This window comes from Pleurodeles waltl, chromosome 4_1, assembly GCF_031143425.1.
Source record: "Pleurodeles waltl isolate 20211129_DDA chromosome 4_1, aPleWal1.hap1.20221129, whole genome shotgun sequence".
NCBI classification, from domain to species: Eukaryota; Metazoa; Chordata; class Amphibia; order Caudata; family Salamandridae; genus Pleurodeles; species Pleurodeles waltl.
This window is the reverse complement of record NC_090442.1, coordinates 400,678,897-400,694,175: the sequence shown is the minus strand read 5'-3', so window position 1 is coordinate 400,694,175 and position 15,279 is coordinate 400,678,897. Positions and strand designations below refer to the sequence as shown.

General features: G+C 40.7%; 1 protein-coding gene across 4 annotated transcripts in view; it reads right to left on the bottom strand.

Annotated features, from left to right (window-relative positions):
- Window positions 1–15,279, bottom strand: part of LOC138287794 (uncharacterized) — a 560,811-nt gene that overhangs the window by 345,059 nt on the left and 200,473 nt on the right. For all 4 annotated transcript variants that reach the window (XM_069228627.1, XM_069228630.1, XM_069228629.1 and 1 more), the window contains exon 4: window positions 12,189–12,244. In XM_069228627.1, coding sequence (XP_069084728.1) covers window positions 12,189–12,244 — 56 coding nt within the window. The remainder of the gene's footprint in view (window positions 1–12,188; window positions 12,245–15,279) is intronic.

Below are 15,279 nucleotides of genomic sequence, written 5' to 3'. Positions count from 1 at the left end.
GCAAAATCACATTGGTGTCGTACAGCTGATCATAATTGTTAGACCTGACATCCTTAGGGTGGTTGCACACCAGAATTATTGCCTTTACTTCCTTTTTGTTGCTGTATCTTTCGGCTGGCCTTAGGACTCTGAGCACTTTACCACTGCTGGTCAGTGATAAAGTGCATGTGCATCTACCCTAAAACATGGCAGCATTTGGTGTAACCACAATTGCCATATTTAATTTACCTGTAAGTCCCTTGTAAAGTGCTATACCATATACCTAGGGCCTGTAAATTAAGTGCTACTCGTGGGCCTGTAGCACTGATTGTGCCACCCACTTGACTAGCTCCGCAAACATGGCTCAGGCCTGCCACTGCATAGCCTGTGTGTGCAGACTCACTGCCGCTCTGACTAGGCATTTAAGACCCCTTGCCAATCTGTAAACTCCTTGTTTCATACATATAAGCCACCCCTAATGTAGGCCCTAGGTAGCCCATAGGGCAGGTTCCATGTAAGTAAAAGCCAGTACAGGTCCTGATAATGAAAAACTCTGATTTGCATATGGCTGGGTCCAAACTGGAATGGCATGGTGGGCAGAAAATCATGGATTCAACCCAGATCTGTGACTGGGAGTGAATGTTTGATTTGTTCAGTATTCTGTCCGTCATCTGTTCTTTTTACTTTGGGCATTTCTCTGCACTCACTGCCTTGTGTGCCTACAGCCTATCTCCAATACGTGTCTGGCTTGAGCTAGGTGACAGCTACACTTGTGCATTCCCTTCAGACACCTACAACACAGGATATTCAGCTGCATCTGCATCCATCTGCATACTGATGGATCTTCCAGGGGAGGAGGTTGGGAAGAGTTCACACTTACACCTCAAAGGGTTGTGACTAGAGTGCACATAAAGGGACTGATTACTTCCCACCAATAGTCTGGAGCCTAGGCTGACCTTAAAGGGCAACCTGTGCACTTCACAAGAACCCTTTGTAGTCACCCCCCACATCAAAGGCCCTTTCCAGTAAAAGCACTGGGTCCCTGACCCACTAAAATCAGTTCAATTCTGGACTCAAGGAAACACTGCTGGAGTAAGGACTGCTGTGTGCCAGGATTGCCACTCTGCCATGATTGACTGCTTCTAGGAACTGCTGCCCTGCTTTGCTGTGGTTCCATGCTGATCTCTGCCCAATAGTCCAAAACTCATTCACGAAACCCAGAGTGACTCCGAGCTGCTTTTTGCTTTCCATTGCCACTCGCTACTTCAAGCACCCCAAGCGACTTTGCCAAATTCTGCTGCTTGCATCTGTGAACACCCGGAGCAGCCCTGCTGAAAATTTGCTGCTCGCTACTTCAGTTACCTCGAGCATCCTGGCCCAACTTTGTTGCTCGTTGCTTCAATCACCCCCAGTGGACTTGCCCAACTTTGCCTTGTGTAGCTTCAATCACCTGGAGTGCCCCCGGCAGCCATCACCACTAGTGCTCTTCCTGCACCTTGGGCAGCCTTTGCAAAACCCATCTGCTGCGTTGTATCCCTGTGGTCCCTACCTGCTTCCCTGGTGACCACACCCGGGAATCACTCACCACCTCCCCAAGAGGAGCACGTCCAGGATAATATCGTAGTTTGTGGAATCATTGGTCCCCGGCACCACCTCTTCGATCTCATCATTGATTATCAACCTTGTTTTATTTTGAGTTTGAAAAGCAAATATTTAACCATTTATGAATTGGATCTGTATCTTGTTGATATTAAGATAAATGAGCTTTATTTTTCTACATTCCTGTGGCATCTTTTTGTGGTGTGCCTCCTGTGGTTATTGTGTGTGTGTTGCACAACTGCTTCACACATCACCTTCTAAGTTAGGCCTGCCTGCTCTGCTTCAAGTTACCACAGGGTGAGCACAGGCAAATTTATGTTGTGTAATTGACTTGCCCTGACTGGGATTGTGGTCCCTAGTTGGACTGGGTGCATATGACTGCCAACTAGGGACTCAATTTCTAACAATAATGCTAAAAAAATAGTTTTTATTCTGCAGGAATTACAGCAGATTAACATTAACAGATTTTTCGAAAACCAAAACTTTGCATTCCTTTTTCATTGTGTGTATCCTCCCTGTGTTCTTATTAATAAAATACATTGGAATGTCATTTTTGGAGAAAAAGTATTTCGCACACATCTTTATGTGGTGAGGACCAAGTACATTTCAACATGCAGATTGTTTCGAAAAACATAGAAGCACTAAGTATTGCATATTTATTTCTTAGTTTATAACTGTATCCACAATGTTTTCTGTAGGGATCGCAAACAAAGACGAATTTCTTTTCACTAACCAAATGTGCCAACATGTGTGGCACTGGGATCTGATCAGAACGATGCAATGTAAATTACACAAAATAACTGTTAAAACCACTTGCATGTGAGCAAAACCACCTTAAATAATTCACTGAGTTTAAAACGTGTTATCTGGTAGGAAGGTCTTAATTTATCGTCCTTAATAACAGAAGGGTTTGTGAAAAGTCAAAAACCTTTTGAAGTGCATACATTTTTCATGAATGGATTAAAACTTGATTGCTAAGAATATTTAAACGAAGAGAAGGTTCAATTTAGAACCGCTCGGGGCCAATGGTCTATCCTTTGTAGTAACATCAATAACTGCATTCATGTGCATAAAAAGCATAAATTATAAAATCAAACGTTTTATCAGATTTACATTCTCTATCTGGTCTAACGGAAAATGGCATTGCAGATAAAAGGCTGAGTGCTGCAAACGGATGCCACAAGTTGCATTTGACGTAATAAGAAACCTTTCTGTGCCAATCAATGACAAATTATCGGATTTGCCGAGTTTATTGACCAAGGTCTGAAGATGCAGTGCTGACAAGTGACAACCATTTGCTGCACATGTTAATTGACTACAACATACGTATGCTTTTTGAAAGGACAAATCTTTATTAGCACAGAGCGCAATTAACACTGAAAACATCTCAACCTAATCAAACAGAACCATTTATGTTGGCACTTTCCAGTTACTTCAGAAGGAGAGAGCAGAATATTCTTACCTACCAAATAGATAACTCCACTTAGTTCAGGATGTACTGTGGACTTCCATTTAAGTTTTAAGTAAGGTTGTTTTTTTTGGTGACCAGCGGAGTTTGGAAACTGATGGCTCAGATTGGTTGATATAATTCTTATTGCTTCAGTAGTAGTGCCAGAAGTCTGCCAGCCTTTCCCCTTGCCAATTTGGGACAGTTCACTGAACGTTTTGGGGGTAAATAAGGAACTGTTGTTGAATTTAGCCTGCATTTACAATGTAGGATATCAACTGACTGTGACGCTCAATAATGTGTAGTTAAAGTTTGAATTTGTAACTCCAGTGATTGCTCTTGGTGTAGTGACTTTTGTCAAATTGCATATTCTCATCCCATAATATCGTACTACGGCGGACGGGATATCAATCACATTTGTGATGGAGTAACCCGTCTGCCAATATCTAAATCAGGTCCTTAGTCCTTTCAACTTCTCTTTCTCTTCATGGTTCTTAAATTTTAAATTTGGCATCTTCCATTACTGGTTAGCTAGAAAGCCTAATTAAGTTACGAGGGTGAGAGACGAATGGTCTTCAAAGCATTGTCCAGTATGTCACATTCATACAGCCTGGGGGACATTACATTCAATGTTAGGAAATAGTTAACCCTGTCTTAGTGCCATAAATATATGACACTATAAGATAAGAGTGTATATTGTCTGTCTCTGGGATGGAGTAGGCACCATGAATTGAAAAGGGCATGGCCTTGTATCAAGTCTATAATCAGACTCCTGTCTTTATCAGTGCAAGTCTCAGGAGGTCCAGAAATATCAAGAAATGTATCCATTGTAGGTATTAATTCCTCGCAATTATAACCTTAGTGTTCTGGAATTCTCTTAATTACCTGGTAAGTCAGTGGAAACGTCTGATTTGTTCCCATTCGGGGGTTAGGTAGGGCCTTATATGATATATGTGGTCTGATGCTTGAAGACAGTTTATTGACCAGTGGAATTGAACCGTGCCTTACATATGCGCGTTATCAGATTTAACTGCAACACTGCAACTTCTTCCTTGTAGGATGGCCTAGTCACTTATACAGCCTTCCCCATCCAGTCATGCTGGAGTTTTGCAGATTTTAATTGTGAAGAGCGTGTTCTTGAATCAGAGTATTAGCTTTTTCCTAACATGTGTGTTTGCTACATATGTGAGATTTTTTTTGTAATGACATTGTTTAAACTGTTACTATGGGGGTTATTCTAACTTTGGAGGAGGTGTTAATCCATCCCAAAAGTGACGGAAAAGTGACGGATTTACCACCAGCCGTATTACGAGTCCATTATATCCTATGGAACTCGTAATACGGCTGGTGGTATATCCGTCACTTTACCGTCACTTTTGGGACGGATTAACACTCCTCCAAAGTTAGAATAACCCCCTATATCTATACCGACTACTGAGATTTTTCGAGATTGCTTGTGGTGACACAGTATGTATAGCAGAATATATTATTTATTTGCTTCGTATATTGCTAGTGAGAGTGAGACAACTTCAAGTGGATAATGAGTAGTGGGTAAAAGAAATAACATATAACAGTAGCTCTCCTGCTAGGTACAATGGAGAGGTGTAGCTCGAGTGTGTAATGTTAGTGTAATTGAGATGATTAGAGTTAACTAACTTTCAAGCAGTGGGCTATCCCTTGGTGGAAGCCAAGTCAAACCTGCATTATCAATTGTAGGAAAATCACCTTTTTAGCAAGGTCACCTCAGATGGTTTTGTCTATTTTTGCTGAAATGAGAACTCTCAGCACTTTACCCCTGCTAAACAGAAGTGAAGTGCCTGTGCTCCCTCTTTAAACATGGGTAAATTGGCTTATCTCTGACTTCTTTAACTTGGCTATACGTACATAGTATATGACACAGGAAATGTATTCCAGGCCTGGAAGTTAAATATCACCACGACTGCAGCACCTATGTGCCACTTACAGAGTGGGCCTTGAAAACATGTACTGAGGGCTACCACATGTAGCCTCACTGCAGAGAACAAAACACCTGCTTTCATTCCTGTCAGACTAACCTGTTTTTGACATGCAAACACCCTGCGTTTAAATATTAACAAGTCATTCTACCTTGTTGCCCACAAGCAGATACAGAAGGGTGCCTGGTCTTTAAAAGTGGAACATGTGCAAAATTAAAGACAGCATGTTTCACCATTGATTAGGCCCCAAACACTATTTTAACAGGCAGGGTTGTATCTGCATCCTATAAATTGTCATGGTACACACCATACATTTTAACCTGTAACTTTCGACTGGAACCATCTACAAAAGTTATTCAAAGACAAATTGCAATATTTATTAAAAGTCCAATTCAATGACGAAGTCAGATATTTAATGACTATTTATTAAATGCAACTCTTAGAAAGTTACCACTTCCCTACCTGAAGCTTCTGAAGGCTAATTTACATTAGCTCTCCATGATCTGTATATCAAGTACTTTACATTAATGATGTGTGAAATTCCTTCCAGGAGATGCAAAACAGACCACTTTGATTGGCAAGAAGACTTGAAAGGGCAGGGATGACTCCTCTGAGCTCAGCTAGACAGTCTGAGAGAGGGCAACTACCCCTCCTGTTAGCACACCAGTGTCAAATCCTGTCAGACAGGTCTGTCTGAGGACTTAAAACTCTTGCACCCTTGAAAGGCCAGGGGATCAAACGGTACCTTGTGTTTACTCTTTCTGGTTACTGAGGGACCATGCTTCTGTCCTACCCAATTTTTGTCACCTGTTTTGCTGTGGGTCCATGGCTTGCTTCAAACTGGATTTTAGTGTTAGATGTGCTAAGCTACTAGTGAGTTCAATAGTACCCTCTCATACCCCTTCTCCAGCTCTCAAAACCCAAGTTTAATGTGGCTTAAGAATTCAGTTTTCTTGGCACTGCACTGGCACATGGCAATTTGAGCCTGTTTGCAGTAAGGCAAACAGAAACTCCTGAAACAAATGAGTAGGGTTGCACAGGGTGCACATGCCTCATTGATTAGGTGGTGCCCAAGAGTCACCCCCACCACTAGGGATGTGGCACGCAAGGCAAATTCTATCAAACACTTACTAGACCTGCAAAAGACTAAAAGAGGGCTGGACCTACTCACAGTGACCTGAGAGGAGCCTTGAAGGACTTGACCTACCTTTCATGAAACCAGAACAAAGCATTTGACTCCTAGGGCCGTATTTATACTTTTTGGCGCACAACTGCGCCAACGCAGTTGTGCGTCAAAATATTTAACGCCGGCTAACGCCATTCCAAAGCGCCATGCGGGCGCCTTATTTATGGAATGACGTTAGCCGACGGAGATGCCTGGTGTGCGTCAATAAAAATGACTTACACCAGGCAGCGCCGGCGTAGGGGAAAATGGAGCTTGGGCGTCAAAAAATGGGGCAAGTCAGGCTGAGGCAAAATTTTCGCCTCAACCCGATTAGCGCCATTTTTTTTGACTCCCAACCCCCATTGAAATGACTCCTGTCTTAGCAAAGACAGGAGTCATGCCCCCTTGCCCAATGGCCATGCCCAGGGGACTTATGTCCCCTGGGCATGGTCATTGGGCATAGTGGCATGTAGGGGGGCACAAATCAGGCCCCCCTATGGCACAAAAAAATATTTAAAAAAATACTTACCTGAACTTACCTTAAGTTCCCTGGGATGGGTCCCTCCATCCTTGGGCGTCCTCCTGGGGTGGGCAAGGCTGGCAGGGGGTGTCCCTGGGGGCATGGGAGGGCACCTCTGGGCTCCTTCCGAGCCCACAGGTCCCTTAACGCCTGCCCTGACCAGGCGTTAAAAAATTACGCTAAAGCGGCTGGACGTCATTTTTTTTGACCCGCCCACTCCCGGGTGTCATTTTTGCCCGAGAGTGTAAATACGGCGCACATGCCTCGGAGTCATTTTTTAGATGGGAACGCCTACCTTGCATATCATTAACGCAAGGAAGGTGTCCACGCTAAAAAATGACGCAAACTCCAAGATCTTTGGCGCTAGACGGGTCTAACGCCAAAGTATAAATATGGAGTTAGTTTTGCGTCGGATTTGCGTAAAAAAAAAACGACGCAAATCCGGCGCAAACGGAGTATAAATATGCCCCCAAGGGTCTATTGACTGACCTCCTATGTGGCTACAGGGACAAAACAAGCTATCAGTACCCAGCTGACCAGTAGCAAGTACACCTGGACTGCACTTTGCTGTTGGTGTCTGCTTGATACCTTGAGAGGTTCCAAGTGCCATACTCTGAGGTCCGGGGTCCATCAAATTGTACTCCTGTTGTTGTTTGGGCACCAGAAGAAAGTTTGGAAACTTTTGAAAACATTTCCTTCAGAGCTTCAGCTGGACCTACCAGAAAAAGTAACCAATTGCCAGATCCACAATGTCAGAGTGAATGTCAGCTTTGCACTATCCAAAGATCCCCACACCTCAGGAAAAATGAAGAAGTCCCAATCAGTGTTGGGACATGGAGAGTTTTCAGTGAGAAAACTCATAAATTGTGTAATTTGCTGCAGTGTAGTCACACACAATTATGCAAGATTATGCAGAATTACACAAGGATCATAACCCTGAATTTGGTGCTACTTTCCAAGCACAAAAGGTATTCTTCAGTCAAAAGGACAGCAGTTCTTTTGAGCCATTCCTTCCCTCTCTTAGTTAGCCAAGATAAATGAGGTGTTAGGGATATTGCTGTACTAAACCTTTATGATTCCATCATCATCTTACAATATTTTTGAATATTCTGCCTCCTGGCAAGTATTATTGCTACTATCTTGCTTATTTTTATGAAAGTTATTATTAAATTGTGTGCACTTAGATAGGATTTACACTTTAATAGTGAAAATATAAATATTGGTTGTTTCCTAATGTCTTCAGTGTGCCAAGTCATGATGAAAGAGAGTTTGGGTTCCACTAACTATCCTTGTGATATCGAATAGGACTGATCGTTATTTAGAGCACACGTCAATTAAATAATGCTCAGTGGGTGGCAGAATGTTTGCAGTGCACTGGGTTTTATGTTTCTGCTTGACATATTGACTAATTTCTTAGTGCCATAGGATTTAAAAAGACCTTTTTTGGTTGTGTTCTGTACAGATATCCAGCAATCATATTTCCTTCAGCAGTAAAAAGAGAGAATTAGATCACTCCATTAAGTGGGTCAAAACAAACTGGGTAAAGCAGAGCTACTTTATCAGGCTGCCATTTCCTGAAACCAAGCACTGCCTTCCTCAATAGGAGAAATGATGTGCTTTATCAGCCAAGTATAATTTAGATTATCTCCAACGTCACCTTGATACTTCCTGACTGATAATGAGTGTCATGTATAATTCCAGTGTCATCACAAAGCTCTTCTTGCGTTGAGATTCAAATTGTAAGTTATGTGGAGTTTATCATACCTGGTATTAATGGAGTATGATACAATCAGAACTTCTCCAATTTTCTTCAGGTACATTTTGGTTGTTCAAACTTGTAAATATATACTGGGGGATAAATGGCTAAAAATTCATGGAAACACATATGTTAACCTGAAAGGCACCCAAATCCATATGTTATGCACTAATTTTAGGGTAAAATTCATCATAGGTGTTTTTTTCAGACTACAAAAATCTGGAGCCTGATTGCACTAAACATTGCAAATTCTCCAGGTCACTCAAAATCAGGGGCTTTTTGGCGCATCAGCTGTTCATGCTTTCAAATTTGTGGAGCAGGTATGCTCCATTCTGTTTCATTTTCCATTTATTTTAGTCATTAAATGTTCATTGTGATTCAATGTTAGTTAAATGACTCTTAGTCAACTATAACAGCATACAAGCGGCTAACTACATTAAGGTTGTTCCTGGACACCACATTCAGGGCACTTTCATAGCTGCGGCTAATTCCGCATGCACTTTGCATAACGACATGTATACATGGGATGAAGGAAGGAGGCCCAGGGCCCACCTTTCATATGAGTGCATTTATATCGCAATCTATGTTGTTTATGGGCTGACTACTCAAAATAGGAAATAGAAATATTTTCTGAAGAAAACGGGTCACCCTGTGCAGGCTAACCATGACCAGTTGCAACTTATAGACCAGAAGAATGGGGCACCATTGAAAATGCATGCAGCCACCTCCCAGTTTTTAATCTTGTCATAGATAACACTGGAATAAAGTAAATTGAGCAACCTGAAGATAATCCTACTCACATTCTTAACAAACCACTTGCAAAAGATCTCCAAAGTGCTTCTGGAAGTAACAGAACCCCTTCAAACCATTATTTTTGTTGTTTGAATGAGGACCTTGTTCGATGAGGAAGCACGCTACCAAGGCTAGGGTGAGAGGGCTTGAGTCCCTTTTTTAGGGGAAACTCTGATATCCAAATTAACACGCCAGTCTCTATTTGGAAATATTAAAATACTTTACATTTCTCAAAGGCTGGGTTTTCTGATTATAAAATCTCTTATTCTTCTCAATCCCTCTTGATGATTTCTTAAACTAAAAGAAGGGAAGTTTTTTAACATTACTTACAAATGATATTTTGATTTGTTACTTTTTAACACTACTGGTCCTATTCACAAAGGTAGGTTTGCATGTGTAGATGTATACCGCCATTTAGGTGTAAAACTCCTCATGGGGGTCGATTGCTAGTTGTATTGTGCAGGATTCATGCAACTTTACCATACAGTAAATCCACTCCAGTATTGTACAATTACAACCTGAAAGCCCTGGAATGAGGAATTACTAGGTGAGACCAATTTTGTTGGTTATAAAACCACTTGAAATTGCCAGTTCTGTGGGGTTTAACACATACATTTACTTCTGAGCAGGTGATAAGGGAATGTGAGGACCTATGGGTGGGATTGGAGGTGAATGGTTTTGAAGACACTAGAGAAGAAAAGGTTAAGTGTTTTTCTGGCAGCCCTCATCAGAAAAAAAAAGACAAATGACGGTTGGCTGCTGACAATCTAAAAACCAAGGGCCTTATTACAATTTGGTGGACCGACCGTCAGCCCGCCAACCCCGTGGAGAGGAGTCCGCTGCGGAGGTGGTGGTCTCCCCCCAGATCAATTACAATGTTTCCACTGGGCTGACCGACAGAAACCTCAGAAATCTGAGGTTTCCGCCAGTCAGCCTAGTGAAATCCGTGCATCGGGAAGAGGAGCCAAGGCCAATGCTGTCGCACTGAGGGTGTCCCCAGCACCCTCAAAATGTGCACTGTCTGCTGCGCATTCTGAGGGTGCTGAGTGGGGGGAGGCTGCCCATGACATGGTTGTGTAGAGGCTCCCCTGTGGTCTCTAGCACTGCCTTTACACCCGCTTTTTCAGGCCAGAGTCGCTGCCATGAAAAGGCTGGCAGAACATGAAATCATGATCAGCATGGCAGTGCTGCTTTAAGCACCGCCATGACTGACCATGACTTCGACTGCCACCTACCCATTGGGAACCTTGTTTCTGGTGGTGGTGGCGGTCCCTTGGAGGTCTTCCTGCAAGGGTCGTAATTTGCAGTTGGAACACCTCGAATGCAGCGGTTTGACAGCTACTGTGATTCTGGCAGTGTAAAGACCGCCAGACTCACAATGAGGGCCCTGGTGTGAAAAAAGCAACCTACAGCTCACTTGGAATAAGGCTAACTGAAATTCCAGGAGGTAATTCCACTCGGTTTTACTCATAATTAGGAATTCACCATATCCATGTGGAAATTCAGATCGAAACGTAAACTTATGTGTCTCTTCCACTTCAAACTGTGGAGGTGGAGACTCCTACAGGTCAATTTATAATAAAAATATTACTATTAGTAACTTTCTACCTGTTTGTGCACCTCTCTATTACTCATAGCAAATAAGAAGGAATCTTAAGAACATTTTATTTTGCATTTTTTCAATAAATGTTATTTTTTGTTACTTTAAAACAATAAACACACATTCCATAACTTCTTTTCACTTAGGATTATCAATTTACAGTGTATTGTACTCAGATACAGATATACTATAACATTAGGAATATTCAATTTAAATATATATGTAATACCATCATTCATTTTAATAATGTTTCATTTGAAATTGTATTTAATTTAATTTTCTTTATATGTTTCCCAATGTGCTATTATTATTATTACCTTCCTCCACTGATTTCTATAACTGTGTGTTGCAGTGTCCGTGTTATCTGGTGGCTTAGGCTGGAGTAGAGCACATTTAAGCCTGTTCTGGCAGCAGTCCTGCTGCAGATCAAAATCCGTATTATGTGCATAGAAGTTGTTAATTCTTAAGTGGGAATGTATTTTGTATTGGCATGTCCCTCCCTAAACCCCATCCTTCAAATTCCATTTACCCCCACCCACTTTGTAGGAATTATTTCCTATCTTCCCACCACTCCCTCTTGCCTCTCCAAAATGTGTTACTAAATCCTACAGTTATTGTGCAGCAATCTCTGTCAAAGGAGTGGAAATCTCTACTGAGAAGATAGGAGAGGTGGAGGCAGAGATTTTGGACCACATAAACTAGTACTAATTTACTTTCTTCACAATAGCATTTTATAATAAATCTCTGAGTCTGCCCCTTTTTGCATGTATTTGTTTGTTTTACAATCTCAACAGGGTGTCATACACCAGCTGCTGCTCTACAACAGTTCAATACTCGAAAAGAGTCTTTAAAACAGATTATAATTTTCCTCAGTTGAGAAGGCACAAACACTTGCATAAGTTAAGCTGTCTTTCTTTAACCAGATATCTTTCCAATCTGAATGTTGAATGTTATTCTCACCACTTTTCAAGCATGTGCGCCTCACTATTCAGGAGGTTCTCCAGTCCTGTTTGTGATTACTATTTCTCCCAGACTCACCATCACCAGAGGTGTTCTGAAGTGCTCTAAAAAAAGACTTTTCCTTCCTATGTATATGCATGTAGCTAGTGGGTTTTCATAACATTTTTGTAATGATTGGACTATAAGTTGATTAATATTGTGTCATCATACAGCTTGAAATGAGATCGTTGTCATTGAATTACTACTGTAGAGCCTCATAAATAGGCTGTGAATCCATTGCATATTTTAGGTAAGCACAAAATATCGCACCAGTTACCACTGTGGCAAATGCAAACACGTTCTTTTGTTCTTTAGCATCATTTTCATCTTGAAGAACCTGCTGCAGATGTTATTCTCTACCTATTAATTTACTCACCCTGTCATGGGCATCTGCTGATTTGCTTCCATGCCTTTTCTCTGCATCACCTGGCCCTGAATCATTGAAGAGAAAAAGATAAACTGTTATTTGAACAACAGTTATATATGTTGTCATGGCTCCCTAATCATTGACATAGTTGAATATTTAGGTTGACCATAGCTAAATGGCATGATGTTGACAAAGTAGACTAGTATTCTAGTCACAAATCTGCCACCAACCCAATAGTCTACATTCTGAGGCTTCAAATACAAATGTAATTTAATAAATAAACATCATAATCAAACATACCCCAGTTGGAGTCTTCTTTCACGTAGATACCACATAATTCCATTGCATCCGTTGAAGATAATGTAAACCTGTATATTTGCCCTCCTAAATCACACAATGCTGTCACACAGTGGGTTATAGATTTGGGAGTAAATTACCCTATCAACTTAATATAACATAATCGTGTTATGTCACAGTCCAGTTCTTTGAGAAACCGCCCAACCTGGTGGCTCTGGCACAATTATATTCCATTCTCAAAAGTGATGCATGATAGGTTCAAGCAGAAAAAAACAAGAAATGTAAGTGAGAACAGAAAACAATAAACAAAGTTAGAAAAAAGCAAAATGACACAATAATTGTTAAAAATGGGGGTGAAACCTGAGATATGGATTTTGACAAAAATGTCATGAAATGGCAAAGCACTAATTTAAGCCAATGGTCCTTTGTATTAACATATTTCCCTAAGTCACAATTGGCTAGAACCTTCTGATACATTATGACCAATGTTTGAAACAGACCAAGGCCTACACATGATTTCAGGCCAGTCATGATGGAGCAGGTGTGAGGGAAGGCTTGGGGGTCCACTTTGGATAGATAGTTCGCTTTGCTTTTTTTGGTTCTCAGTTTCTTCCATTGGGGCAAGGGAGAATGCGGAAGCCAACCATGGCCCCTTTAAAGTCAGACCTCCTGCTGAAGCCTTTAGGTTTGCTGTGAAAAACTTCCTACCAGGACAAAGCTGGATTAATAACCTTACTTTAATGTATTAGGGCTCAGGGCAGTCTTCCTATAGCATTGAAGTAAGGAGTTGCAACAGATGACAAAGATATCCATTTCAATTTTATGCATTAACGTACTCTCCATTACACTTGTGTTTACAGGACATTCTGCTTAAATCAAAAGGAGCCAGTAGATTTATGTGTTTTGTACCTCAGGCCTTTAGTACAGAATTATTGATATACTGCATTTGCCACATAATTTGCAGACAAGATCTTTCTAGCACCAACTGATGCATATAGTACTATCAGAAGTGCTACACAATGCTGCATAATTCTCTTTTTCCTGCTGCCTAATTTCTATTGGTCAGTTAAAATTAAGTTATTATAATTAATCAAACTTGTATAAAAACAGAAGTGATAATATATACAATGTCAACAAGAATACAATAGCCACAGCTAATAAATCATATACATTTAAAACATCAGTTAATCAACATCTCCTAATAGAACACAAATAATTTCATGTAATGGAAATGCATCAACTGGTTAGTGGCAGCGCATACTTTTTGACAAATTTGCAACCTGATATTATTATAATCCATATCTAAATTACCATACGTCCAGACATAGAAAAATACCAATATTTATATTCATAAAACACTACCTAGCAAATAGTCCATTTATTAAGTGCGCAAATGCAAAATCTTGCAAGTGCAAAAGTCACTGAAACACTCTACTTAACAGCATAGAATATCTACACTCTGGCTGCTGATATTGATTGATTCTTAACCATCCTCTAATTTCTAACCTCACCATTTTAATGTAGTGATATCATATGCCAATTTACACATCTGTAACTACCTCATGGTGTAGAAAAGTGCGGTCTGATTTTAAACATTATAATGCTGAACGACATCCAATTCTTATGCCCACTGTTTCTGTGCAGAATTTGTGTTAGAGCTATAGTTTTTGGAATACTGAAGTGTTCCATAGGAGGTGAAATTTAGTGCCTTGTTCAAACATTGTAGGAAACTAGAGTATAGAAATAAATAAGCTAACGTAACCTAACCAAAGCATTTTGATGATTGACACTGAAAAACACATTTAACGATGGGTCTGGAAATACTCAAGCAGTTTTTGAAATTCAGAAAATTGCACACACCAAGGCTCTGGCTTTGCTCTTGGAATATAGCCACCAGGAGGGCAATAGTATATTCGATTTTTTGTAATCAAATAAGCAATGCTTCCAAACAGACAGTTTTTTGTAAAATGTTTTTTTTCTAAGTACAGTTTACATACTTTAGCAATCAATATTAATGAATGTCCATGCTTTGGCTTGAAAACAAATGGCCAACCATTCAGCAAAATAGTCTGTTTCTGTGCTCCATACATCCCTGAGTCTTTTACCAACTGTTTCGCAGAATTAATGAACCCACTTCTGACACCATGTGTGAATGGGGTTGGTATTGGTTGAGGTAAAGAGCCTTGGTTATCAAGACAATACACATTCTAGAGATAGATTTTTGGCATAAGTTCCTTTTAATTGCTCCAGGTTACTTGACTAAAATACTTTAATTAAATTCAGGATTAGATTCTCAACCACTTTGATTCCCAGCCACTTTACTGTGTCTCCGTTTTCTTTTCACAGATGCTGTCATTGGATTGGAGACCCTTTGGAGAAGAGAATGTGACACAGGTAAGTGTTTGTTTTCCTATTGATTTATCGCTGTTGTTGCTAAGTGTTAGACCTGACAGTCTTAGGGTGATCATCCCCCAACATTTTGCCTGCCTCCCTCAATTCTTCTGACCCTGTTATTGCTGGTTTTTGGACTCTGCTCACTTTGCCACTGCTGACCAGTGCTAAAGTGCATGTGTTTTCTCCCCTAAACATGGTAACATTGGTTTCTATCCAATTTGCATATTTAATTTACCTGTAAGTCCTTAGTAAAGTGCATTACATGTGCTCAGGGCTTGTAAATTAAATGCTACTAGTGGGCCTGCAGCACTGATTGTGCCACCCACATAGTTAGGCCCTTAACCATGTCTAAGGCCTGCCATTACAAGGCCTGTGTGTGCAGTTTCACTGCCACTTCAACTTGGCATTT